This window comes from Harpia harpyja, chromosome Z (assembly GCF_026419915.1).
Source record: "Harpia harpyja isolate bHarHar1 chromosome Z, bHarHar1 primary haplotype, whole genome shotgun sequence".
Taxonomy (NCBI): Eukaryota; Metazoa; Chordata; class Aves; order Accipitriformes; family Accipitridae; genus Harpia; species Harpia harpyja.
This window is the reverse complement of record NC_068969.1, coordinates 92,808,169-92,835,564: the sequence shown is the minus strand read 5'-3', so window position 1 is coordinate 92,835,564 and position 27,396 is coordinate 92,808,169. Positions and strand designations below refer to the sequence as shown.

The window sequence follows — 27,396 nt, the reverse complement described above, 5'->3', positions numbered from 1 at the left end:
CTTCAGGGGCTTGCCTGCTAAGTACATGATCTGAAAGTCTTGACGCCATGAATTTTTTACCTTCAGCAGTCCATATGTGTTGGATGCTGTGCAATGGAACTAGGACAGCTGGTCATTTGAGTCTGTTTTGTTGAGGCTTTCAGAAAGGACACAGTGTAATAGCAGAAAACTCTGAAGTCATTACAGGTCATTTGCAATGTAACAGATCTGAGCTGGAGGGTTGCAAGTCTGAAGAGCTGAGTGATTTTTGGTATGGTATCATTCAGTGCTTCCCTATTTTCAGTGGCTGTGAGTAAAACAGCTGGGAGAAGCAGAGTAAAAATGGCATCTTTAGCTTTGGAATGGTACAGATGATTTTTAGGTACATAGGAGATAAATGATTTCTCTAAGCTATAGGCTAGCCCCATGTAGAGCTTGTTTACACTTTTCCCACCTGCTTTGTGTAGACCCAGCCGTGGAGCTCTGCTACTGTACTATTGGAGTACATGGAGCTCGGTACTATTACAAAGCTAGTATAATGTTGGTGAGCGTTGTCTGGAGTAAGAAAGTCTGTATTGACATAGCTGATAATCTGATACTTTCTTCAGGCTGTGCAAAAATCTTTGGGGCAGGTGAGTCCTAAGTGACACTAAAAAATCATATAGGAGTGTAAAAATTCTGCCTAATCCGAGACGGAAAAAACAAGCTTCAATTTACTAAGTTTTGGGTTTTTTTTTTGTCTTGGAGATATTCAAGCTGGAGAAGCATGAGAGAAGTGACCTTGCATTTTAACATCCGTGCTGTGATATATAGGAAAAATGAGGATATAGATATTATCCAGAAAGGATATTTGTTTTATTTCATTCCTTGTTTTGTTTGTTTCTGTGTATACTGTTTTAAAATCAAGCCTTACAAATGCTTTATTTGCAATGTTTTGTAAATCTTCCTCTATAAATTACATACCTGAGGTTTTGGTTCATTTTTTACTTTGTATGGGGAGATCTTGGCAGTTCTTAACATACTTACCGGCAAGTTGCTACAGTGAATCATCTCTTATTCTGTAGTCAGTAGTGCTTCAGCGTGGCATGCATGAGAATAGGCCAAGAGATTAATGTGACTTCAGGTGTCTAAAGAAGGCACTCTGTCATTTGCTGTGCTGTTATAATGATAAACTATAACCAAAACACTCTGATTTAAAAAAAAAGAAAAAAAAAGAAAAAAATTACCTGACTCATAAGAAAAAAATTCGAAGTACATGTTGCACCTCTGTTAAATGGGATGCAAAACCAAGTATGATTCTTGCTCATACATTTTGGCAGTTTTTCCACAGCCATTGTCTGCTACAGTGTGACGGTGCCTAGAATTACAAGTAAAGTTTTATGTTAGAAATAGAACACAATGGCATTGTAAATATTAAAGGAAAAAAACATACAAAGGGAAGTACGTGGGTTCTAAATTGCAGTTACATTTTGTTCATGATGAATGTGACATTTTAAATTTAGGGGAATTACTCAGCTTCATAATGCAACATTGTATGCAGGTGTAACTTCTTTTGTATGTAAGCGCATGTTATGCTAAAAGGTGTTGTTTTAAATTGCAAATTCTGAACAGTTGCTGGAACTTCCTAGGAAGTGCCAGAATTTGTTACCAAGGCCCCTAATTCTGCTCTCCTATGCCTTTGCGTTATGATCTCTAATTACATTGTTTCACGCTATTTTTTCCTGCCTCATTCAGTGAACAGGATGGGTGGTGCTCAGGAATGGAGCAGCTACTTGATATTTTAATCCTTATCATTGAGTTAGCAGCCTGGGCTTTATTTACTGCACACCATTTAAAAGTCTGTAAAGAATACGTAATTATTCATTCCCTTATGGGCTTTTCTAAGGTGCCTGGCTGAACTATTTTTATCCATTCAATTGTATTTTCATGTGCGTTTTCTGGTCAATACCTGTAACTTTATGTGCTATATGAAATAGACACATGTGCACACATACACAGCATACATGTGTGTATATAAATATATATTTACTTTTTAAACAGAATTTTGTCATTATGCCCTTTGATAACTTCTACAATGGAAACTGAGTGTCTGTTACATACTTTAAAACAGGCTTTCATGTGGACATTGAAAGTAAACATAAAATACTGCAATTGAGTGACTAAAGACATACATCCACATAACTTGAATCATTCTCATATGTAACCTTGTCTTTCGTGATGCTCTTCAACTTTATGTGTATCTGTCTGTGTATTCTCCACGTCAGACAAGTTATCCCTTTGTTTAAACATAGGTGGTATTCCCTGGTGGACATGACTGCAAAGAAGACTTAACTAATGTAGCATTCAGAATATAAGTTCATGTGAGAACTGGAAAAAAGTGAGGGTAGTTGAACACTGGAACAGATTGCCCAGAGAGGTTGTGGAGCCTCCATCTTTGCAGATGTTCAAAACCCAACTGGATGTGGTCTTGAGTAACCTGCTGTAATTGGTCCTGCTTTGAGCAGGTTGAACCAGAGGATCTCCAGAGGTCCCTTCCAGCCTCAGATATTCTGTGATTTATACAGTGCAAGATAATCTACTTGTACTTAGCATGTCTTTGTCACTGACTCTTGCAAATTTTAATACTGTTAGCAATGCATCATAGCTCTGACTGTAAGGCTTTTCTAAAACATCCCTCTGTTGTTTGAAATATTTTAATATTGCTGCTACAAAAAGGCCTAGACTTTTCCCTTTGCTAATGTTAATATTTCAAATAAGCATGGAAGGCAACAAGTAAAAAATGGTGCATGTAAAATCTGTATTATTTATTGTAGTCCAAACACCCCACTTCTATCTCCCTGCTACTGGTTGGATGGGAGGATTACAGTACTTGTCTTAAAAAGGCCACTTCTGTTTAAAATGTTTTATTCCTAATATAGTGTAACTTTTTTCTGTTGCAGAAGGAGTTGAGCCTTCCAAGGAGAGGAAGTTTGTAAGTAGATGAAGTTTTTTCTATTGCACTCACAGTATAGTATGTAGTTTTGACAGTTTTTGAGTAGCCTAGTCTTCTTTTCAGGGTAGTTAAAATGAAGGTTAAATGTGGCAGCTGACCTGCCTCAAAATACATATAAAGAAACTTAAGATTGGAAATGAAAACCTATGGGTTGTGCGATGACCTTTTTTATGCCCATCCCCCTCTTCTAGAGGAGCTATTATGAGGGATTTCCAAAGTGACAAGAAGTTCTTATACTGAAACTTTTGTTTTGTATTGAAGATTTCTCTTGTTAAAAATCAAGAAAGAAATTTGGTTTCTTCATGAATGATATAATTGAAACTTGACGTGTAAATAAAACTGTTTCCTTATGAAATTCTGTGATCAGACCTGTGGATGAAAAGGTAGGAACAAAGAGTAGGTGAGTTCAACTAAATTTATAGGGTTGTTAAGCTACTATTTTGGTTAGTGGAAGTAAAGAGTGTATATTCTTGTATAAATTGTTACAGAGTTAGAGTAATACGAACTCAGATTATGTGTGATTTAGTTGTGCTTTGCTCAGATTTCTGTACCTTGGCTTTGTTTTCCTCATGTTTTTGAGCTGTTTGGTTTTAAAGCTTATATTTTTATTTGTATCTGTTTTATTTCTTGTTCTTCATTAGTAATTTATTGAGAAAGTATTGGGATAAAACATGGCAGAATATCTTAACAACAAACTCTGTTCAATTACTATTTCTTTCAGAAAATACCTTAGGACTATAAGGCTATCACTGTACTTGGATAAGCTTGTGTTAGTGTGACAACATGTGAATAAAACCCTAAGCCCTCGCACAAAAGGCCAGTTATTTGGTTTTATTTTTCTGTACTTGTTTTCAGCTTGATAGTGCTGTGTATCTTTTGGTGATAGTGAGGTTAGGTATGTGAATAACTGAAACTGTAATTGCAGGGAAAGTGCTGTTAAGTGCTCTGTTGTTCTGACTTACATGGCATACCAGAAGTCTGTACATCGTAGGACATTTGCTGACTTGGAAAAGACTTTCTTGTTTCATGTTCTGACACATGAAAAATCTTATACTAAATAGTGAGGAAACCAATTATTTAAAAAAAGTCAAGAAAATATAAAACTAATTTCACATCATGTATTTGATTATTGCAATGATAGAAAAACAGTTAAGGGGAATTTATTTTTGATGCCTTCTTTTGGTGCCCTTGCTACTTTATATTAACCTGAAACTGTTGTATGGGCAAAAGACTCCCTCTGTTGAAGTTAATGGCTAAACTCCTATTGACTGCAGCCAGAGCAGTAAGTGGCTCTTGAGGCTCTTTCTTTGCCCATAGCCATGACCTTGCTTATTCTTGCTATGATATTTGACACTGAAAGTTACTAGATATTTTTCTCCAAGTTTGAAAAACAGTTGCAAAGCAATCACCCCAGTTGCATTCGTATACGTGTTTTTATAGCTGACCACTGAGATGTAAGTGCATATTCTGTAATGTTGCTAAGACTTTAATAAAGTACAGTAAAGGAATAGCCCCTTGTCAGCATAGTCATATCTAGTTATTAAAGTGCTTAGGATTCTGCAGATGGTATTTTAAAATATCTTTAATACTGCTATCTTAGTTAGCAGGGCTCATAGTGGTGAGGTTAGCAAGGGCTGTAGCATCAGGGGTTGTGTGTGTGTGGCATGTGGGCTGCTGTGTTTGCACGTCAAATGCATGTTGACATGAAGACTGAATTTCAAAATGTGAGAGGTCCTATGTTTTTATTGCCATAAGCATCTAGAGGTCCTGAATGGCTTCAGGTAGGCATGCCACTTTGTCTTCTGGAGCTTCAGAGCCAATGGCATGCCAAAGACACAGCTTTAAGCAGGCCAGGGAGAGCTGGTTCAGGGGTGGTCAAGTAGAGAAGCTTGGAAAGTGAGGTTTGGGTTGATGAATGACTGGTACTGATTCCTCTGCCCCACCCCCCTTCTTTGAAATGATCTCTTATTCTCTTATATGATACAATCAGAGGAGGAAAGGAAAGAGGGATGCAGGACGAAAGGTGTCTTGCTTATGGTTTGCCATGTGTATGTTTTAAAGGGCTAGTGTGCAAAATATTTAAGCTTTCTTTTATATCTGTTGCATTGGGTTTTATATCTATTTTAGACAGGCTACCAGCTTGACCATACAGAGTTGTTTTCTGTATATATGCAGATAATTTTTAAATTTTTAAATACTTCTTCTCTGACAACAGAAAGGAGGCTGCTGATTATGTCTCAATGGGATGGGATATGGTATATATGATAGGGTTATATGGAAAGGTGGGTATTTGGCAGGAAGCATACTGAGTATGCTTGTTTTAACAAGCTCTGGTCAGGTTTGTCGTTATCTCAACCCTTCGTGCCCCACGTTGGGTGCCAAAAAGGGCTGTCGTGGTTTAACCTTAAACAAGAGCTGAACCACATTCAGGAGCATGCTAATTCCTAGCAGTAGGGCTATCTACTCTAGATCATTTGAAAACAAGTGGTGTTTGACTGAATCGGAATACCAGCCTTTCCCTACCTATTCTGCTGAAACAATCAGAGCTCTTGGACTTGCTTAACTATGTGCTCAACTTGATGCCAGAAACGGTACTCGTGTTTCTTTTATTAAGTTGATCAGATATGCAGTGAAAGAGGGTGATGCTGACTTACTGCCAGCAAAACCATAAGCAGAGGAGTCTACCTGTGCAGTAGCTGTTATTCCAAGTTCATGAGCAGTGGCATCCATTCCAACACAGTGTGTTACCTGCCTCAAGTTGGCAATGCTTGTTTACTTGTTGAACCTCATCTGCCATTCGTCTGCCAGGGGTACCCTGATTGTGCCATTGGGCACATACGTTCTTGCCGTATGTGGAGTTACTCCACCTAGTAGCTGACCTTTTGATCTAGCTCTGTGGCCGTCAACCTAAAAGCCCAACTGGCTTCCCTTAAAAAACATGCCCTCTGTTTTCACTGACATATTTATGTTACCATTGCTCAGTCCAAATACAGAGACTTCTCTGGAAACTAGCAGCTTCCCTGCCTTTTGTTACACAAGATTCAGCTGATGTAAGGGGCAGGGTAGTATGAAACTGTTTCTTGGTTTTGAAATAGAAGACTAAAGATTAAGGCCATGGTGGTGGCAGAAATCAAGAAAGAATCTATAGGGGTTGGGAAAGGAGGCATGGGGAATGTTATGTGCTTTAGGGGGAATGGTGAGAGGGGATTGAGGACATAAAGTGAAGGAAACTTGGAGAGGGAGAGGGCTTAACTTTTCCACTCTTCCCTACATTGTCTGTGGCTGTGGGGCCTCATTCTGGATCTCATGAAAGAAGTTAAGCTTTCTGTGGGCATCCTACAATTAAAGCCAATTCTGATTTTACGTAGTTGTTATACAGCAACTCCTAAAGAATGAATTGGAGACAAAAAAACATTAGAAGGTTGAAGTTAACTTTAGCATAGTTGGCATAAACTGAGATAAGGGCTTCTGGTTGAGAAAGAAGTGAGCTTTTCCATCCTCAGAGCACCCCCTGGCTGTGCTGGCACAAGTGCTTGTGTGGACACAGGCAGAACTGATCCAGGTTGCAGCTAGCTTCATGCAGGTTCTTTGGTGTGTCTGACTGTCTAGCTGCACAAATGCCTTGCTCGCTGCAGGGTCTGGTGGCATGAAGGCAGAATGAATGTCTTGGAGCTGGCTGTCTCCAGCAGCAAAACGGACTTTATGTAAACTTAACATGATTGTAAACCTGCATGGCTGTTACTGTCCCACTTGCAACTCTATCGGAAAATAACAATGAAGTGTGTTTCTGCACACTGCCACTACAGGGGTGGATTATTTATATGTTGTTAAGATATTTTTATTGATTATTTTCACCCCAAACTTCCAAATATCAAGGGAGACATTGGTGCCTAATGTTAAGCCAGACCCAGAAATACAGATTTAATTTGATCAGTTAAGTGTTGCTAATGTCTGTGTATGAAGCATGCAGATCCTCTGATGAACCAGAGAATGCCTGATTGCATCTAAAAATCCCTATCCTTTACACATTTAGAGTGTATCTAGCAGGAGTAGGTAGCCAGAGAAGATCTCTCAGTGTATGTTGTGTGTTAACCAGGTGAGTTTCCGCTGCTGAATTTTAGGCATCAATTTCCTTATCCTCTTTTGTTTCCTTCCCATACCCACAGAGTATAGCAAAATGAGAACTACAGAGAGACAGGGCATGAACTCAAAGGCTGTGGCACGAAAATTACCCTCAGCTTTAAGTAGGTACATTCTGGTTTAAAATCCCCTTCTTCTGAAAATGAATTAACAACAGGCTTCTGTGAGGTGGAGAGGAGCCTTCAGAAACAGTAATACTTAAAAAGAAGTAAGCAGGTAGGTAGAGGAGGTTCCTCCTTTCTTTAGAGCTTCAGTGGGTAAAGCACCTGCCCTACAAGTAAAATACCTGACCTTTCCAGACTAAATCAGTTCTCTTTCCTTTTTCTTTTGTTTAATCTGTCAATTTCAGTTTAATGCAGAGCTAGATAACTTTTATGTATTCATTTTTGCTGCATCTGTCCTTCTCTTGACATTTCTGAAACTAATTTCGGTAATTATAAAATATGGACTCTAGTTCAGTAGCAGCAATTATATAATCTACTTGCACCTGTGGAAATGTCAAAGTTGGTCACTGAATTTTCATAAAATTCATTTATGCATTACAGTGAAGCAGCTGATATCCTTGGATAACAGCAACATAAGAGTGTGACCAGCCAAGAATTCAAGAGAAACAGTAGTTAAAACTACTGCTTGCTTAGGGGCTTAATTAAATAAGTTTCAAGACAGTTAATGACAGTTTTGTAAGAAAGTTTTATCAATGACAAATATGGACTATCAGCTAACCTCAGGGAAAAAGCAGGAATGAGAAATTGAGTGGAATGGAATTATGAAATCGTGCCAGCCATACTTAAAAAAAAAAAAGTAGGTGGACAAAACTGGAATTCGACAGTTTCTGTATGCATGTATATATGTATGTTTACAGATAGATATATCTATAAAAAAATTGTCTATGTATATAGGTGATCTGTGATAAGGAAAAGTGTTGAGATTGGATGCCAGAGCACCCAAAGGAAACCTCAAAAGTGAAATACATTGATTGTACAAGCCTAATTCTCTCCCAACAGCCACCTCTGAGTTTTATCTCTCTGATTGCATAGGCTTCTTTGTGGCTTGAAGGACACAACTGTCAAAGACAGTCAAGGAAATTAATTTAGAGTGACTGAAGAATTGAAAAATAGCACAAACAAAAGCCTCCAAGCACACCAAAACATGTAAGAAAGATTGTTACTTCCTTTGTCTTACGTATATATGTTTCAGGACCTGTGTGCATGCTTACACATGCAGCTTTGCAGCTTTCTTCATTGAATGTATTTTTGCAGAAGTGCACTATTGTGCTGAAAGTGCTCATGTTGTGGTACATCATTTGCAAAGCACAGAAATTCAAATTTGATTCATTATAGCTGAAGACAGAAACTTCATTTAAGTTCTAGAAAATAGTGATTAGTTTTGGAAAATATTATCTAAACAATTTTAGACAGATCACTATAAAAAATACTAGATTTTGGAGAAATAAAGTATTTTCCATGTTAATTATAAAAGCTACTCAAAATGCAGTCTTGAGATACTCAAGTTACTGAAAATTTGTATTCCTAATTAAAATAAAAACTATTTCTCTGTTTATGTAAGTTTTGGGGCTTGTTTGGATTTTTTTTCTTTGAAAGTGCACAGCCTCTGCAATCTGGTGTTCATTGAGAGAAACTGAGTACCTTAAGTTACAATAATGTGCAATATCCCATTAAAATTATTACAGGAGAAAAACTAATACTTATGAGAGAACTTTCTGCAGAGCACACATCAACAGTTACACCTAAATCTCAGCAATGAGTTAGTTCCTCATGCTGTGAAACAGTGTTGAACTGGAAATTTGTATTGCTGTAGCTCTCTTCTGTATATACTTCACTGCTACTGCTGTTTATATTTGTGTAGAGATGAAGTAAACAAGTTGACCTGAGGTGAGTGTTTTGATAAGTACCATTGTTACACTGAAAATATAGAGATTTAGATCAGTTTGTTCTTTACAGTGTCTGCCTCTATAGCTGTGGCTCACTTATCTTCTGTTGACAGGAATTTTTACTACAAATTAGTGTGTGCTGATAGAATACTCTGATGGCAGTTTAAGGAATTCAGTGTATCTGGACCAGGGATGTGGGGCAAGGTTGCCCTCAGGAAAGTCCTTGTCGCATGTCTTTGTAGTGTCTTCCACCTTTGGCAGGAAGTGGAGGGGGCAAAATACGTAAGCAAGAAGACTTGTGGGCCAGGACTGGCAGGAGCTAGCCCTTTTTGTATCCAGATTTGGATAGCTTGGGTGGTGCAGTATGTACTGTGGGTACAGCTTTGCTTAGCTATGAATCTACCTATTCATAAAGTTGCACTTCCATTACGTATGCATGAGATGCTTTCATCACTCTGCCTGTGTGTTAGAGCAATAGACTTAGTTTGCTGATGTAAATTATATCTAAAAAAGAGTAACTTTCTTCTGTTGGGTTAGTTGCATCCATGTTTAGGGTTTTTCAGGCATTGTAGCAAAAAAAAAAAAAGCCTTTTTTGGTGTCACAGTCAAGAATAACTGTTCTGATATCAGCAAGTAACACAGTACTGTTAAACTGTATGTCAAAGACAGAGGGCTTTTCTGGAAGGAGTGGAAGCTGTGGGTAAGGTTGAGAAGGTCTTACACTTTAGAGCCCTGAGAGTAGAACTGGCTATTTTTTTCTTACATTTAATTTTCATTTCCATTTTATCCACTCATTTTCTTCAGCTTCATCTGAGTTTAAAGTAAGCTGAAACTCCACTTCGGACTTTCAAATGATTGTGTCCAATATAATAATCTTAGACCTTTGCAATAAATAACAGAGCGTTAATCATGAAAAGAAAGTCACTTTTTTGTTTTAAATTATTTGGGAGATTACCATTATCTTAAATTTGAAAAATGAAGTACATTAATTATTGTTGCCAGGTAATGAATCTCTCAATTCTAATATGGGTGGATTGTGCTCAGATGGATACTCTCCATAGCCCATGTTTGATTCTTAAGATATGTATGCTTTAGTGTTAAGTGTTACTAGCACTATTTCTGTATGTGCTTCTGCGTTAAGCGAGAACATGCTCATTTAGCTGGTTTTCTCCCTGGTGGCAGTGTACTATAGTCAGTATACTGTATGGTGCTCAATAAACATATTTCTGTCTTTCTGACAAACTAAGTAGATTCAAGTCTTTAACTTTCAGGGGTTTTCTAGTGCTGTCATTGAGGGGATTTTTTTTTCCTGCAAGTCTAGTTTTGTGATGTTTTGCTCTTGCTACGAGTAGATATAAAAATCCCTGTCTCCTTTTTACAGCTCTGTGTTACTGTTTCTATTGGCACCTTTTGTCACAGCAACACACTGGGAAAACAATGTCTTCTAAGCACCCCTACGTTATTTTTCTTAGTGGTGGCTTCCTAAGTGCAGCAGACCCTCTTAAGTTTCTAGATGCCTAACATTGCATTTGTCATTAAAATGCATTTTTGTTTAAAAAAGTACAAATTACCAAGAGATCCAGGTCACTTTGTATGGGGATAACCTTGTTGTCCTCAATATTTATAATTTCTTCAATGTTTCACCTTTGACCTTTCTGCAGTGGCTTTAAATCTCATTTCCTTATCATTGATGAAAATGCTGAATAGCATCAAGCCAGATGATAAAATTTTACAAACTCATAAAAAAAACCAAAACCAAAAAACTCTTTGTACAAAGGAGATTCCTCCACTGACAACTTTTTTTGAGATTTGTTAATGAACTCTAAATGTGCTTAATGTATGCTTTACTGAGACAAACCACGACAAGATTTTGATGCAAATTCTGCACAAGGAATTCAAATACTTCACAAAGTCTATGTGTCTGGGCTGGTCACTTGTGTATGACATGGGGGACAAGGCCATGAGCTGTTGGGTCCTCATCGCATCTCTTGGGTTCCTTGTGATTGACAATGAGAAGCTCATTTTTGGACATGTTTTTTGTGTGCTTTAGGAGCCAACAGTTACCATAGCATGATCCTTTTCCCTCACAATCCTGCTTACTTCAGCCTCTATAAATTTTACACAAGTCTGCTGCCCTTTGTCTGTGTTTCCTTGTTTTAAAGTTGTGTTGAGCTAATGGGAAGGATAATGGCACGTGCAGTGTGCTGTGTAGCCTTGTTGCCATCTTCCTGCTTTCAGCGCAGGGTCTTCTGCAGACAAGTCCTTTGTGCTGTGGAGAGCACAGGCCTCATTTTGATGTTGACAACACATCCCTTGGTATTTTATGGATGTTAGTTGTGTCCATGGCTATCAGAATAGGCCATTCTGTTTAACCTTGTTGCATTGTTTCTTTTGGTGCTTTCACATGCACATTTGCATCCCTGCTTCATTTGTGTAATAAAATTAATATTATTACATATCTCTGCATGTTGTCTCTTGACTTATGTTTTACTGGTACATGTGTGGGTTTTACACAGTGACCATCCTCTCTTTACGATTTATCACATCACGTGGAAGAGAAAGGAACTATCTTTTAAAATGTAATTCATCATGTCTCTCTTCAATGAAAGATGTATACACTGCTTGAGGATATTTTAAAGCTTTGTGAAACCTTGTTACAGGTAAATTCATGCTCATCTGTTTGTGTGTGTGCATGCACACACAGTCTATGTAAACATGCAAAAGTCAGATAGTGATGACTTTTTTGTATATTTTAAAACTATTCTTTGTTATATTAATGGCATATATGTTCATCCAGCATTGTCCATTATATTCTTTAATCACCTAGATACATTTACAAGGCCCAGAACATCACAAAATTTCTTGAAGTAATATGGCTACCTGCAAGATTGATGTCCAGAAAATGAGGTGTTCAGGTTTTAAAGCTTAATTGTGTAACATGGTATTTATCTGTTGTTCTGTAAGTGCTGTGGTGTCTAAGTGTTTTGGGTTTGTGTGGCGGGGTTTTTTTGGTAGCGGGGGAGGGGCTGGAGGGGTGGCTCCTGTGAGAAGCTGCTAGAAGCTTCCCCGGCTCCAAGTCGGGCCCAGCCTCTGCTGAGGCCAAGCCCATCAGCAACGGCGGTAGTGCCTCTGGGAGAACAGATTTAAGAAGGGAAACCTGCAGCGGAGAGGGGGAGTGGGATGTGAGAGAAACCCCTCTGCAGACAGCGAGGTCAGTGAAGAAGGAGGGGGCGGAGGAGCGGGGGAGGAGGGGATGCCCCTGCAGCCCGTGGTGAGACAGCAGGCTGTCCCCCCCAGCCCATGGAGGGGAGCGGGGGAGCAGATGCCCGCCTGCAGCCCCCCGGGAGAACCCCATGACGGAGCACGGGGATGCTCCCAAGATGGCCGTAACTCTGTGGGAAAGCCTGCGCTGGAGCAGTCTGTGCTTGAAGGACTGCAGCCCATGCAAAGGACCCACACTGGAGAAGTTTGTGGAGAACTGTCTCTGTGGAGAGACCCCATGCTGGAGCGGGGGAAGAGTGAGGAGTCCTCCCCCTGAGGAGGAAGGAACGGCAGAGACAACATGTGTGATGAACTGACCCCAACCCCCATTTTCTGTCCCCCTGCACTGCTGGTGGGGAGGAGGTAGAGAAAATTGGGAGTGGAGGTGAGCCGGGAAGGAGGGGGGAGGGGCGGGGGGGGAGGGAAGGTGTTCCAAGGTTTGGTTTTACTTCTCAGTATCCTTGTTTTGATTTGATTGGTAGTAAATTAAATTGATTTTGGTTTTTCCCCAAGTTGAGTGTCTTTTTGCCTGTGACCATAATTGGTGAGTGATCCCTCTCTGTCCTTGTCTTGACCCAGGAGTTTTTCTTTGTATTTTCTCCTCATCTCACTGGGGGCCAGTGCGGGGGAGGAGTGATCAAGCAGCTTTGTGGTGCTTTGTTACTGGCTGGGCTTAAACCATGACATTAAGTAATGTAAATTAGCACCTGACCCATGCTTCACCAGGTATCACGCTTCTCCACAGTGCCCTGGGTGTGCTATGCCCTGCTGGAGTTTTGTTTTGGCTACTTAGGCAAGGACAGGACAGGGTCAAGAATGGAAAATAATCTTAAGTAATTCTTTATCAAAATTGTGATCAGATTAAGCCTCAAGGAAAAAGCAAAATGAAATGAGCCTCTAGGGTCAAGTCGTTTTCCTGTAGGAATGTTGCAGAATTCCAGGTTGGGGGAATCACATGATTCTTGGAGGAAGCAAAGAAAATCAAGTATCTGGGTGCCTTCATGTTTTGCCTAAGTTAAAAAAATGTTTTTGCAGTAGAATATTTTATATGAAATGTTAAATATTTAAAATATTTGTGTACCTGCAGATAATTCTTTTATAGCACATGAGGTTCAACCTACATCTTAGAGGACCAGATCTCATGGCTAATGGATTGCTAGTGATATGAAGGCAGGTGCTGAGGTGTTAAAATAATTGAATCTCTACAAAGAAGTAGCAGTAGAAAATACCCTCATCAGTTCACTACTAAAACTTGAATAGTGAACCTGACAAAATGAGGCAAAAAAAGAGTAATGGGATGGAGGTCTGACAAACTGGCTAACCTACTGTTCTTGCTCTTCCCATGTGACAGTCTGCTTCCCTGAGCAGCCTTTTCCGCTTGTGCCCTTTTTCACTGAACTGCTCTGTTTCTGTTGGTTCTGTCCTTCTGTCCCACATTACCTCTTGAATTGGCAGTTTGTGGTGTTTGCAGTGTTTCTATGTGCATAGAAGCAGCAAAGCATATAGTGAGAGCAGAGGGAAAATGCTAGGGTAATTTAATGGTGAGCTGCTGAGGCAAGGGAGTAGTGATCTCTGAGCAGCAGATTGGGGCCTAGGGATAACTTAGCTTGCAAGCGCAATAATTACATGATTAAATTCTGACTTTCAGTGAAAAATTTGATAGATGCATGTTGAATAACAAAAAAATATTTCAGAAGATACTTGCTATAAGTATTTTGAAATTAGCATTGGCTGTGTCCACTTGTATGTTCTGTGAACAGAAGTTGCATTGTGAGTATGATTATTTGTCTTTGATATTAGTTCTAGTAAAACTTCAAAATTGTATGATGTAAACAAAAAAGAACAAATGATGATATAACCAGCTGTTTTATTCTGCTGCCTGAGAAAGTACTTACTGAGTGAGAAGACTACAGAAGAACATCATGTGGGTAATCACTGCTAGTCAGCTCAGTTTGAATTTCAAATAGTAAACATCAAAATTCTGACATACTGAAACAGCGTGTTCATTGTTTGTTTTTTCCCAGTGGCATTAATTTTGGGAAGTCCAGTTTTCTTCAGTTAAGGAAAATTTGAAGTTTGTCAAAAAGAATTGTCACAAAGGAGTTGTAATGTCCTCATGAATTGCATGATCCAGGCTGCCCTATGCTGTATTGATGAATTGATTTTTTTTTAGGACTGATGCTGCAAAGATTTGAATAATCTCTTAATCTACAAGAGAGAGCTTTCTGAGGCTGTGCAATTTCTAGCTTGCACACATTTAGCCTCTGTAGGATTGGGGTCATGGTGGGGCTCAGGGGAGATTATATGATTGTTTGATGAACCTGTGCTCTGCTTAAAGAATTCTAATGATAGATTCCCCCCCTTTATTTTTGGTGTATGTCGTGGTTTAAGCCCAGCCGGCAACAAAGCACCACAAGGCTGCTTGCTCACTTCTCCCTGGCGGTAGGATGAGGAGGAGAAAATATAAAAGAAGAGCTCGTGGGGTCAAGACAAAGACAGAGAGGGACCACTCACCCACTTATGGTCACGGGCAGAAAAGACACTCAACTTGGGGAAAAACCAAAATCAATTTAATTTACTACCAATCAAATCAAAACAGGATAATGGGAAGTAAACCCATATCTTAAAACATGTTCCCCGCCCCCCCCCCCCCCCCCCCCCCCCCCCCTTCCTGGCTCAACTGCACTCCTGATTTTTTCTACGTCCTCCCCCCTCAGCAGCACAGGGGGACGGGGAATGGGGGTTGTGGTCAGTTCGTCACACACACTCTCTTTCGCTCATTCCTCCTCAGGGGGAGGACTCCTCACTCTTCCCCTGCTCCAGCATCCACCTGCTCCGGCATGGGGTCCTCCACGGGCTGCAGGTGGATATCTGCTCCACCATGGACCTCCATGGGCTGCAGGGGGACAGCCTGCCTCACCATGGTCTTCCCCACGGGCTGCAGGGGAATCTCTGCTCCAGTGCCTGGAGCACCTCCTTCCTTACTGACCTCGCTGTCTGCAGAGGTGTTCCTCTAACGTTCCAATCCCACTACTCACTGCTGGTTCCCCTTCTTAAATCTGTTCCCCCAGAGGCGCTACCACCATCGCTGATGGGCTCAGCCTTGGCCAGAGGCGGGTCTGACTTGGAGCCAGGGAAGCTTCCAGCAGCTTCTCACAGGAGCCAACCCTGCAGCCCCTCCCCTGCTACAAAACCTTGCCACACAAACTAAATACAGTAGAGATTAAAGGTGAGGTATTTTCTACAAATACATGTTTGGTTTTATTTTAAGGAAAGAAGCTCTCAGGTTTCTGCACAAGGTATTTGTTCCTCTGGTAGCAATGATATCACCTGTATTCTAAATATTTGCTCTCACGTAAAAGAGACAGTTGCTGAACATCAGGGATCTACCTGCCTTGCATCTTCTGGCAGGCATTCTGGCATTACAGATTTTCCCCTCTGAATTTTCAGTATTATTGCATTCCATCATGTAAAGTATAGGCTGACTTTCTAGAGATGTAAGGATCATGAAATCCCAATGAGCCACTTTTGTTTTGTCTTAAAGGAGGAGGGAAGTCTTTTTTCCCCCTTCCTCTTTCCTGTGAAATGCAAATTTGAACATTTTTTATTGTTGTCAGTATTCTAAACCAGTACTGTTGCTTATCATAGAGGATATTCATGTATTTGTTATCTGCAGTTTCTTTGTCATTCAGCTGGACTACCACAATGTTACATGCCTTGGCATAAAGCATTTGGGAAACTCTTGTTTATGCAGAATACTTCAGTAATTTCCGAGGAGCAAATGAAACCTGCTACCATGTGCTGGCTTCCCCCAGAACTCCAAGTCAAGATCTTCATCCTAGTTGCTGCATAACTTGGGATAAAAATACTGGAAAGACACGTGAAAAAGTAGCTGTGTAGATACTTTCTAGTATTAGCCTCTTAGTTTGCAGTAGTGTACTACTACATTCTCTTATACTGTACTGTTCTGTTACAAGCACCTTAGAGATTTATTTTGGATGAAGCCAAATTGGAAGATCCTCTGTGAGCTGTTAATCTGATTTACCCCTACCCCTTATGGGGAGGTAAGGGACTAAACAATGAGTGTGTACAGAGCACATCTGTACTGGGAAAATGCTCTTGGATCACTGAGTTCATGTAGTGTCCTCACGTGCTTCCTTTGCTATGTCAAGAGCTGGATGGCATCTGTGCCTTCATACTGGCTCTCATCCATGACCCACAATCCTTGGCCCTCACCTTTCTCTTTCACTAAGCTGTCATATCCACTAGTCTTTTTTATGCCCAACCTACCTTCTGTGTCAGTTGCCCCATGATTTGCCCCTTTCTGAACCTTTTAGCTCTTCATGATTGTCTCCCTTTCTTTCCCCTTTTGTTCTTACAACTATCCTTCCAGCAATCCTTTGCCCTCCTAAAAATGCCAGCCTGGGGCCCTGAAGAATGGATTCTGCTCATTAACCTGTGCCATGAGAAAGAAGAGTAAAAGCTAACTTCATTGTCAGTATCAGAAGGCTGCTGCTGGATGTGAGAGGGACTGGCAATCACATGAAGTTTCAGAAGATGAACGCTTCCTTCTGGAGGACTAGGGACAACAGCTGGATGTCAGAGGAGCAGCAAAGTAGGCATGTCCTCACTGGCAGAGATCTTGAACAAACTGGGAGATGCTAACAATCCTGATGCATCTTTCTCTGAAGGCTTTATACTATAGTCCTGGGCAACAATGTGTGAGACAGCTGCAGGAAGGGTTTGAGGAGGGGGAAGGCTGGTTTGATCTTGGGAAGGAGTATGTGTCCATGGTCCCTAGACAGACATTTAAGTTTTAAAGCAGCCAGAGTGCAGTGTGGCAGCAGGAGGCACCCTGTGCTGACTGTCAGGGCCTCCATTGTCCAAGGCTGGGAATGGTGTCTGCTCTGTAGTTAGGTCACATTGGCTGTTTCTTGTTTGTTAGTGCCTTGTGAACATACTGTATAATGTTTGTGGCCGTGGCCATTTTTGCCTCTACCACCATTTCTGTCTCTGCCTAAAACTTCTGGGCCCGGTTGACTTCCCTCCATCCTAGTATCTGCCTCCTGCTTCCGATGGGAGTTACGGGTCATATTTACCCTCTTATAAAATTTTGTTGACTGAATGCAGTTCTTGGCACACTTCCGTGTTGCTGGAGGTTTTCCATCCATTTGTATTTTCAGCCTTTGCCTGAAGCGGAGCGCCTTCCTTACATGTGTGTTTTCTGGGATAGAGCAGTGGAGAGCTGGGGCAGGGATCCTGACCCAAGTTTATGCTTGCAGGACTGGCTCTGTGAATGTAGTTTTCCTATGGGGATAGGCATGCCAAGAACCTGGTTACCAAGTGCTTTGTTTATGGGAGGATGGGTGATGGCTCCTGGGACTAAAATGAGGGGCAGGGACCATCAGCAGTGCTTGGGGAGGGATTGATGGCTCACTGTGAGACTGGAGGTTGCAGAAACTGAATAGGTTACTTCAGCCAACAGCGTGAGCAGTAGGAAGGTGGGTGGCTTCTGTGGTGGGCTGAAAAGGAAAGGGGCGGATGGATGGCACCAGGACAGAGCTCTTCTTTTGTAGGTTTGGAGAAGGAAAATGCTGCTTTGGCAGGATACCTTTCTGTTTTGCAAGGGCTAAACATTAGCCAGTTCTGCCTCTTCAGTCTTTCACAAGTCTTTGCTCCCTGAGTCATGGCAGCAGCTAACCTGGCATTAGCATACTTCCCTGTGATCCATGTGTTCTTCTTCTCTGCCATCTCTGTCCTCTTGTCCTTTCTCCCAAATGCTGTAGTGTTTCCACTTCTCTGTCATGTTTTTCCCTAGCAAGCCAGTCAAGCTTAGACCTGTGAAGTTTACTGAGGTGTGTTGTGACAGCTCTCACTGTGGCCTGTGAAAAGGTCAGAAAGAGTACTGGGGATAAGTGGATCCATAATATTGCCATGCTTGCCTGAAAGGAATGGCACATAACTGCCACAGGGAGAGTGAGTGACAGTCTAAAAGGCTGACACAGGTTTTGGGAGTCTCTTACTTTATATTCATTGCGTGTTGGTTGCCACTGTGCAAAAGGCAGTGTAATTGCATATAATCACATTTCCTCATATCCCAGTGGCTTCACTCATGAATGTTTCGTGTGGTCATGCCCCTAGGCAGTGAAGGCAGGCATAACATTTGAGACAAACATGCTATCCTAGGTGTCCCTAACATGGGGCTGAGCATGCTGCTGGAAACAAACAAGTTCTTGCTTTCTAGCCTGAATGGAAAAGCTCTCCTGTGCCTTTGTAAAGGCTGTGCAGGGAACATAGATGTTGGGAATGCTTTTTTTCCCCTCTACTACATGGTACTATTTTGCAGTCTGGTGACTAGACGTTCATTCCACTTCAACACAGCACATGATGGAAATGGGATTAAACCAGGCACGTTCTACATCCATGGGTGTGTATGGCCTTGAGACCCATCCTTAACTATTCTGTGATTCTTCTTAGTATCATTGAGAGGCTGCTGAAGATGAGTTTTTATAGATTGTTGTCATACTTTGTGAATGCTTCTCTCCTAGATTCTGCTAGGAGACACTTAAAATGTTTTCATTTACATTTAAAAATATGGCTCTTTTTATTATTGAAATGAGTCTGTCAGAAGTACCAAGAATATTTCTACATATATCTAAATCCAGAAAGCTTTCAGATTACTGAAAATCTGAACTATGTTTTGGTTTGCGTTTTTTTAGCCAAGTTCTGTCAACAAGCCATACCAGCAAATCTGTCAGGGCGGGGGAGAGGAAGGAGCATGAGGTAGGGATATTGTCACTTTTGAGAACCTTTTGCTATATTGAATGTAGGGTAGAAACACTAAGCAGGAAATTACACTGGGCTGCAGGTGTAAGAAGCCTGGATGACTGCTTTAGTCATTATTTTTCATTAGTGACCTAGATGATGGAATAGATGGTATTTATTAAGTTTGCAGCAGAAACAAGCTGGGAAGAATGCGAGTATATTGAAGAACAGTATGGGGTTTCAAAATCATTCTGACAACCTGGCAAAAATATACCAAGTAAAATAGGACAAGCTTGAGAGTTCTTACTTCAGCAGAAAATACTCAGCTTTTCAGATGCAAGACGGACAGGCATCAGTTTGCAGAGGAGGATCTGAGAGGTATAATGGTTTCACAGTGTGATGCTTTTGGGGGGGGGGGAATGTGGGGAGAGGGTACATCATGCTGGGAAGCTGATGTTTTGAGCTGCAAGGCATGCAGCATTATTCTACCCAACACAGAACTTGCAAGGCTTTATGCTGGAGTGCTGCATTTAGGTTTGACTGCTGTGTGTTGAGATGGATCAGCTGGAGAACAAATAACAACTGTCAGCTCCTTTGAAAACTTGACATGATCTATGGAAAAATATTTACCAAGCTGGGGTTATTTACTCTAGAGAAGGGAAGGCTGAGGGGTGATCGTGAAAGTCTTCACGTGGGTGCTGCCATGAGCAGGAAATAAAAGTGTTTTCTATGTTACTGGGGTGTAAAGCAAGACATAATGTGTTTAAATTGTTACGGGGGATTCAGCTTAGACACCATTGAAACATTTACTGTCTCTGAATACTGAAGCAGAGGAGTGGAGTACCTGGGAGTGTTGTGGAATCACCATCAACTTTTAAGAACAGAGGGAACAAACAGCTGGCTGAAGTGATGGGGTAATATAAGTATAATGGACCTCTCTTGGGGAGGGAGAAGATGATCTCTTGACTTCCTTCTAGCTCTCTGTCCTGGTTTCAGCTGGGATAGAGTTAACTGTCTTCCTAGTAGCTGGTACAGTGCTATGTTTTGAGTTCAGTATGTGAAGAATGTTGATAACACTGATGTTTTCAGTTGTTGCTCAGTAGTGTTTAGACTAATGTCAAGGATTTTTCAGCTTCTCATGCCCAGCCAGTGAGAAAGCTGGAGGGGCACAAGAAGTTGGCACAGGACACAGCCAGGGCACCTGACCCAAACTGGCCAACGGTGTATTCCATACCATGTGACGTCCCATCCAGTTTAGGAACTGGGAAGTGGGGGGGGGGGGGCAGGGATTCACCGCTCGGGGACTGGCTGGGTGTCAGTCGGCGGGTGGTGAGCAATTGCACTGTGCATCATTTGTACATTCCAATCCTTTCATTATTGCTGTTGTCATTTTATTAGTGTTATCATTATCATTATTAGTTTCTTCTTTTCTGTTCTATTAAGCCGTTCTTATCTCAACCCACGGGTTTTGCTTCTTTTCCCGATTTTCTCCCCCATCCCACTGGGTGGGGGGGAGTGAGTGAGCGGCTGCGTGGTGTTTAGTTGCTGGCTGGGGTTAAACCACGACACTCTCTTTATAATGTATCATTACTTTCATGGGATTAATTGCCAAAACTTTCTGCTGAAACTTGATGCTATATTTTAAGTATCTGCTTTCATGGAAGAAAATACTGTCTCATAACAGACAGCGTTACTCATTTGTGCTTGTCTGTAATGACAGAATTCCCTGTGGAAATGTGTATAGGGCTTTATGTAAGCATAAGACAAATTTAAGAAAGACAATGAACTTCAAACTTCTTGAGTTTTTTTGGTGAAAGACTGACTGCTCTATTTCTGCTGCTCGTCTCTGTTCAGAGCGCTTGCCTACCCCTGTTTGTCTAATGACTATTTAGAGAGGACCAGGAGGTGTATTTAAAAAAAAAAAAAAATCAGGCATATATGTGGTAGCATTACAGAGCTGTTGGGGAGAAGCTTCTGCAGGCATATATGTATTCGTGTGCATGAAGGGGCCTTAATAAGGAATCAGTTATCAATCAATTGATCAGCCAAAACAGAGCTTAGTAACTCTCTAGGTACATATTAGTTGTTGATAGACAAGTGTAGGGTTTTAGAGAAGGGCTGCAGGCTAGATAGTAGAATCATGAAATTATTTATTTGTGCTTTAACATTTTGAAGAAGATCCTCAGATACCATCAAGATCTTACAAAATTATTCAATAGAAGATTTTTTATGTTTTCAGTGTATTTCTTTTGATGGAAAAATAAATACAGGAAAGTTAAACAGTGTCAGTTAGCACTAAAATATAGCCTAAATAAGGACCAGATAAACAAATGCTTATCAAGAGCCTGGGTTTGGGTTATCACCGTGTAACAATGCTCTTGAATTTAAAAAAACCCCAACTGTTTAAACCCTATATAATGTAGAACTCTCCAAGAAGTAGATCTATTTTTGCCTCTAGTTTTTTTAATGCTGTTCCTTTTGTATTGAAAGGCAGTGCAGATTGAGACAATTATTATTATTAAAGCCTGATTTCTCAAGCTTTTTACAGTTTTGATACTAGCTTGATGTCTGTTGACAAGAGACTTTATTAGTCGAGCTATTTTTATTGCTTTCTAATTTCAGATTAGGAATTTTTTTTTATTCTTATAGTACGTGAAATATGCTAGGAGGTTTCCTAAATCTGAAGTAGCTACTCTGGGATTTTTCCAGAAGAAAAGATTTTGACAAAAGGTGTGCCATTGTATTGGCTGAGCTTTCGATTTTGTATGAATCTTATTTTGGAGCTTTCACAGGCAGATGCAGAAATGATGCTACCTAATAAAGGGAGATGGGAGACTGTGGTGGAATATGAGGAAGGCTACCTAAATGCACTGCGTTAGATGGCACCTCTCGCTGTTTTTTTGCTGTCATCTATAATAGCGATCCAAATGATATTTAGACAAAGAGTAAAGAGCTGCTCTCTTTCACTTTTCAGCCAGATACCTTCATTATTTTGATCTGTCTTCTGAGCTCTCAGTGTTGCAGGAGCAGCCAGCATCAGTCCCACTTTAACTTAAAATCATCTGCTTCTGCATACGGGGAGGCTATTCTGGCTGCAGGGAACATTTCAGATCTGTTGAAACTCACTGCAGAGGAGTAGGAGTGAGTGAGGTTGTGGAGAGATTTTGCCAGATCTTGGCTGGTGCACATTATTGATTCCATTTGTCTGCGGTGTTTTAGGATCAGTGGTTTTAGTTAAGATGTTTAATGTGACAACCAGTTGCTGGGTTAATCTAGCAGAGGTCTACACAGCAGTTCTGTTATTTTTTAATGGATAATTAACATTGCTAATAAACATGTTCTTTTGATCTATTCCTTTGTTTAGTAATATGAACAATACCATAGAGCTATCAGCAGAATACGCAACTCATTTATAAAAAGTTACTAAAAATACATTTGAATTTAATAGAGTGCTTTTTAAAACTATAATTTAAAAACAAATCCCTTGAAGAATAGTAAGGCTTACAGCTCTAAATAGGCTCTGGCAACGTCTTTTGGAAGACCACCTGGGCTTTTACCACGTACTCCAGTGACACATTAATAAAATGTATTATTGTAAATTGCTTACTGGTGTCAGATTTATGGGTATGCCTGTAAATGTCAATAGAGCCGTGATGTTGAGACTTACAGAACTTAAGGCTGGAAGGAGTCATCTAGTATGTCTTTCTGTCATGGGCTACCAAACACTCATCCCCCTTCCCTGTGAGTTTACATTGCTATGGGCTGACGTATTGTTGTGGCTTAAGCCCAGCCAGCAACAAAGCACCACAAGGCCACTCGCTCGCTCCTCCAAGTGTCGTCCCCCCCCCCCCGTCCGTCCCCCCCCCGGTGGATTGGGGAGGAGAAAATACAAATAAATGCTCCTGGGTCAAGACAAGGACAGGGAGGGATCACTCACCAATTATGGTCACGGGCAAAAAAGACAGTCAACTTGGGGAAAAACCAAAATCAATTTAATTTACTACCAATCAAATCAAAACAGGATAATGAGAAGTAAAACCAAACCTTAGAACACCTTCCCCCCACCCCTCCCTTCTTCCCGGCTCAACTCCACTCCCGGTTCTCTCTACCTCCTCCTCCTGGCGGCACAGGGGAACAGGGGATGGGGCTTGTGGTCAGTTCATCACACATTGTCTCTGCCGCTCCTTCCTCCTCGGGGGGAGGACTCCTCACTCTGTCCCTGCTCCAGCGTGGGGTCCCTCCCATGGGAGACAGTCCTCCATCAATTTCTCTAGCATGGGTCCCTCCCACAGGCTGCAGTTCTTCATGAACTTCTCCAACGTGGGTCCTTCCCACAGGCTGCAGTTCTTCACGAACTTCTCTAGCGTGGGTCCTTTGCATGGGCTGCAGTCCTTCAAGCACAGACTGCTCCAGCGCGGGCTTTCCCACAGAGTCACAGCCATCTTGGGGGGCATCCCCCTGCTCCGGCGTGGGGTCCTCCCCGGGCTGCAGGTAGGCATCTGCTCCCCTGCTCCCCTCCATGGGCTGGGGGGACAGCCTGCTGTCTCACCACGGGCTGCAGGAGCATCCCCTCCTCCCCCTCTCCTCCTCCCCTCCTTCTGCACTGACCTCGCTGTCTGCAGAGGGGTTTCTCTCACATCCCACTGCCCTCCTCTGCTGCAGGTTTCTCCTCTTAAATCTGTTCTCCCAGAGGCTTTACCACCATCGCTGATGGGCTCGGCCTTGGCCAGAGGCAGGTCCGACTTGGAGCCAGGGAAGCTTCTAGCAGCTTCTCACAGGAGCCAACCCTGCAGCCCCTCCCCCAGTACCAAAACGCTGCCACACAAACCCAAACCAGTGATAAACTAAACTTTTTACTTACCATGTGTATTGCAGGATTTGTGGTAATTTAATCTTTTGTGGTAATAATGCTGTGTTAAACTAATGGAATTGGTTTCATCAATGAAGTAGCACTCATGACACCTATTTTTAGGGATGATGCCAAAGATGAAGAAAACACTTAAATGACTACCTTTGAGACAGTGACTTTACTATAGCCTTTGCAAGTATAATGAATGTTATTTATCATAGGAATAAACTACAGTTACTTCAAGTGAATGAATGAGATTTATCTTTTGTGGTACGATGAGCCTCCTTTTTAACTTCCACTTGCTTCCTCAACTATATGTTTGTGGAACGAAATCTAAGCAGTCCGAAATGAAGAGCAAACAATTGTTTTGATCAAACTGAAGTCAGCTTTCCCTTGTAAGGCTCTATCTAATTAAATTGGTGCTATATTTTGCCCCCAGATATGTGAAGCAGTCCCATTTACTCCTGTAAAAACTGTAAGGCTGTGATGGTAGGCAGAATTTGATCTTCTGCTATGTATTCATCTCTCTTTTTCAGTAAATCATGACTTTCCAAACTTCCGTCTGGATCAGGCAGAATGCATAGAAGAAGGATTTTCAAAGTCAAAGCTCAATCTCAGCTTAGAATAATTTACCATTAATGCGACATGAAGTGCCTGCATGAATTAGCTCAGGGAAGAGGTTGATTTTTCATGGTCTCAAAATAGCCCTTATATGCAGTTGCTTATGTTTAAGCTGTTGTGCCCAATTGCCAGTCCAACTCATTCTCCTTTAAGCAAGACAAGCTGGCAGTCTTGTCCTCCTGCAGGAAAAATCTACCTACTGCCTATTTTTGTTTCACACTAAAGCAGTCTGTAGCAACGGACTATTCTTTTACGTGTTTCTTGTTGTTGCACTGCTTCAAGAACAGTGGAAGAAAACCCACCTTGATTGTGGACTTGTCTCTTCCATTCACCCCAGTATTAAAATTAGCCTTATGGGAATAACATGTAAAATTTGTATTGCACTTTCAAAGGAAGCACACCTTCTCCTTCTGAGCTAATCCTTCTATTGGTTTGTGTATGGAAATAATTGTGGTACCGTCCTGATTCAGCGGAGCTGGCTGTCCTCCTAGGGGTTTTATGCTGTCTCCTACTCTCTGTGCCTTCAGTGGAAATTTAACAGCTTTATACAACAAAAACCAAGTACTTTGGTGTTACATATGTGTGCATATATGAACATAGATAACAGGACGAAGTACCTAACTAAAGGCTAGTAAGCACAAAGTTAAGCCCTTTGAACATTTTATAACGTTTACATAAATGTGTTTGTGTGTGGTACGCACACAGTCACAGTTTACCTGTCAAAATTTTCTATCTCCATCAGAAACAGGACATTTCAGCGACTGAAGAAGTCTTATGTACAAAAGAGATTTTATCAGAGGAATTTTAAGCGAACAGATCTTGGTTTGAGAGGTGCTGAGCAATGGGAATAGGGAGCTGCCTGTTCTTGGCAGCTAGGGGAGAGCCAGGGACCTGTGACTGTAGTCGTACCTCACACTCTGCTTCTCTGTTGTTAAATTTCTATTCCTAAATGGTTGTCTCCAAACTCAAATTGTGAAAAAACCTGTAGGCATGGACAGCTTCACCTGATAGTTTCAGTGTTGGAGCTGTTTGACTATTAGTTGATTCTTGTACTGTTTTTTCTCAAGTTCAAGAAAATCTTCAAAAAATTGATGTTTTGCTGCATTCTGAGTAAAATTTGAAGAATATGTTTTGAAAGTGCCAGTCAGAGTTGGGCATCTAGCTGATAGGTGTGCCCTTGCAAATCTGTGAATTAACCCATCGTGATTTGTGATCTTGAATTTAACCCCTTAGATCTCATCCTTTCTTTTTCTTTGGGAGGTAGGAGAATTTAGAACTTCCTTAGAAGGATTACTTGCAGGATGCTTGGCGTAGTAATGCTTGCTGGGGCCTCAGCTTAGTAATCAGAATCCAGATGTCTGTTATGTTTTAGAAATTCAAATGTGTAGTTCTGTGTATCCTTCAGTTTTGTTTTCAATATCTTTAAATGAAGGCTCTAGGTAATACATCAGTTAAATTTAAAGTACTTCCCAATAGATACATGTAGGAGAAAGAAAAGAGATAATTTAATCATTATTTTCTACTGTGTGGTTGAAAGAGCAATCTAGCTCACCAAATCCAGTTCAGCTGTTTCCATAACCAGGAGATTTCCCTCTGTCTCTGAAATGCATGACTCTGTACCTGTAAACTCACTAATTTCTTCCAAAAATGAGCAGCAGCTTCATTTGGTCCTGTGCTCTGACTAGTCTGTAGAAATTGTCCATGCCTAGAGCAGGGCCAGAGCTCTGGCAAAAAATAAAATCATGTGGTTGACATTATCATGTTGTGCAAGAGGTACAAATTAAGAATTACACAGGAAGACTATGCAGGTGAGATAAAATACTTTAGCTCTTAAATTGCTAAAAATAGGTACTTGCACAGTGCCTTTGCTTTTCATGGTGTTTTATAGAGCATTAAAAAAAATGCTAGTCCTCACGGAACAATTCACAATATTTATTTATTAAAAGGATAATCTCAGACTAAGAGAGAGTACATAAAAAAAGGAATATAATTAAATGAAAACCAGCACCCTACACAGCAGCACTGATCTAAAACTGTCTTTATAAACTGTATACTGGTTTACTTTTAAGTGAAGTTGCCTTTAAACCTGAAATGTATAACTTTTCTGCAATTTCTAGGTCTGGCTCTCACCCTTAGTAAAAATTCTAGATAATTTCCCTTTAAAACTCAAGTTCAGTCATGACAGAACAGACTGGTAACTTTTCCTTTTGTATTAACCTCAGTGTTACAAGAATGTATTTGTTCTTAAATGCCTTGGCAATTAATTTTCCCTGTTAAAGGAGACGAGCCTGTTTTTCATTCAGCAATGTGCTGTTCTATTACTGCAGAAACTGCCTGTCTATTTACCAAGGAAAGGGATAATGTGACTTAAACAAGATGGCTAAATCCTATTCGGCAGGATCAGAGGGGGTGGTGAATGTTTGACATTTGCCAAGAGAAACTGTCTTAAGCATAGAGGTGTTTTTTGTGCTGTGGGCTGGCATAGCGAGGGGGACCTCTCCTTCCTCTGAGGTGCAACGTGTGCGTGTGTGTGTGTGTCGGCACGGCGGCTGGTGCTGCAGAATACCGGGGATGAATTACTTGACGTGCACAACTGAAGGTGCCGTTTGCTTCACAAAATCAGCGCGGCCGTGTGCTGCCACTAACCTGAGAGAGGCAACCGGCAGCTCTTCGTGACGACTAGAGGTGGAAGGACCCAAACTTGCGGTCCTCCCCCCGCCCCCAAGAGATCGCTAGTCCATTCCTTTATAGTGGTTCATTTTGGCTCTCTGTCATCGCCAGAATGCTGCCAGTGAATGTGTGTCATGATTACAATAGAGTGTGGTAACACATAACAGCAATGAAAGCCCAGCGGGAAAGGCTACAAATTCCAGGGCTGACCTTGGAGTAAGTATTGTC

General features: G+C 41.2%; 1 protein-coding gene across 11 annotated transcripts in view; it reads left to right on the top strand.

Moving 5' to 3' along the window:
* Positions 1–27,396, top strand: part of MAST4 (microtubule associated serine/threonine kinase family member 4) — a 319,996-nt gene that overhangs the window by 146,790 nt on the left and 145,810 nt on the right. For 8 of the 11 annotated variants that reach the window (XM_052776790.1, XM_052776788.1, XM_052776787.1 and 5 more), the window contains one exon: positions 2,919–2,950. In XM_052776790.1, the coding sequence (XP_052632750.1) occupies positions 2,919–2,950 (32 nt within the window). Of the gene's footprint in view, positions 1–2,918; positions 2,951–27,059; positions 27,385–27,396 lie in introns of those variants that run through there. The other 3 variants (XM_052776797.1, XM_052776793.1, XM_052776792.1) reach the window with 1 other exon arrangement.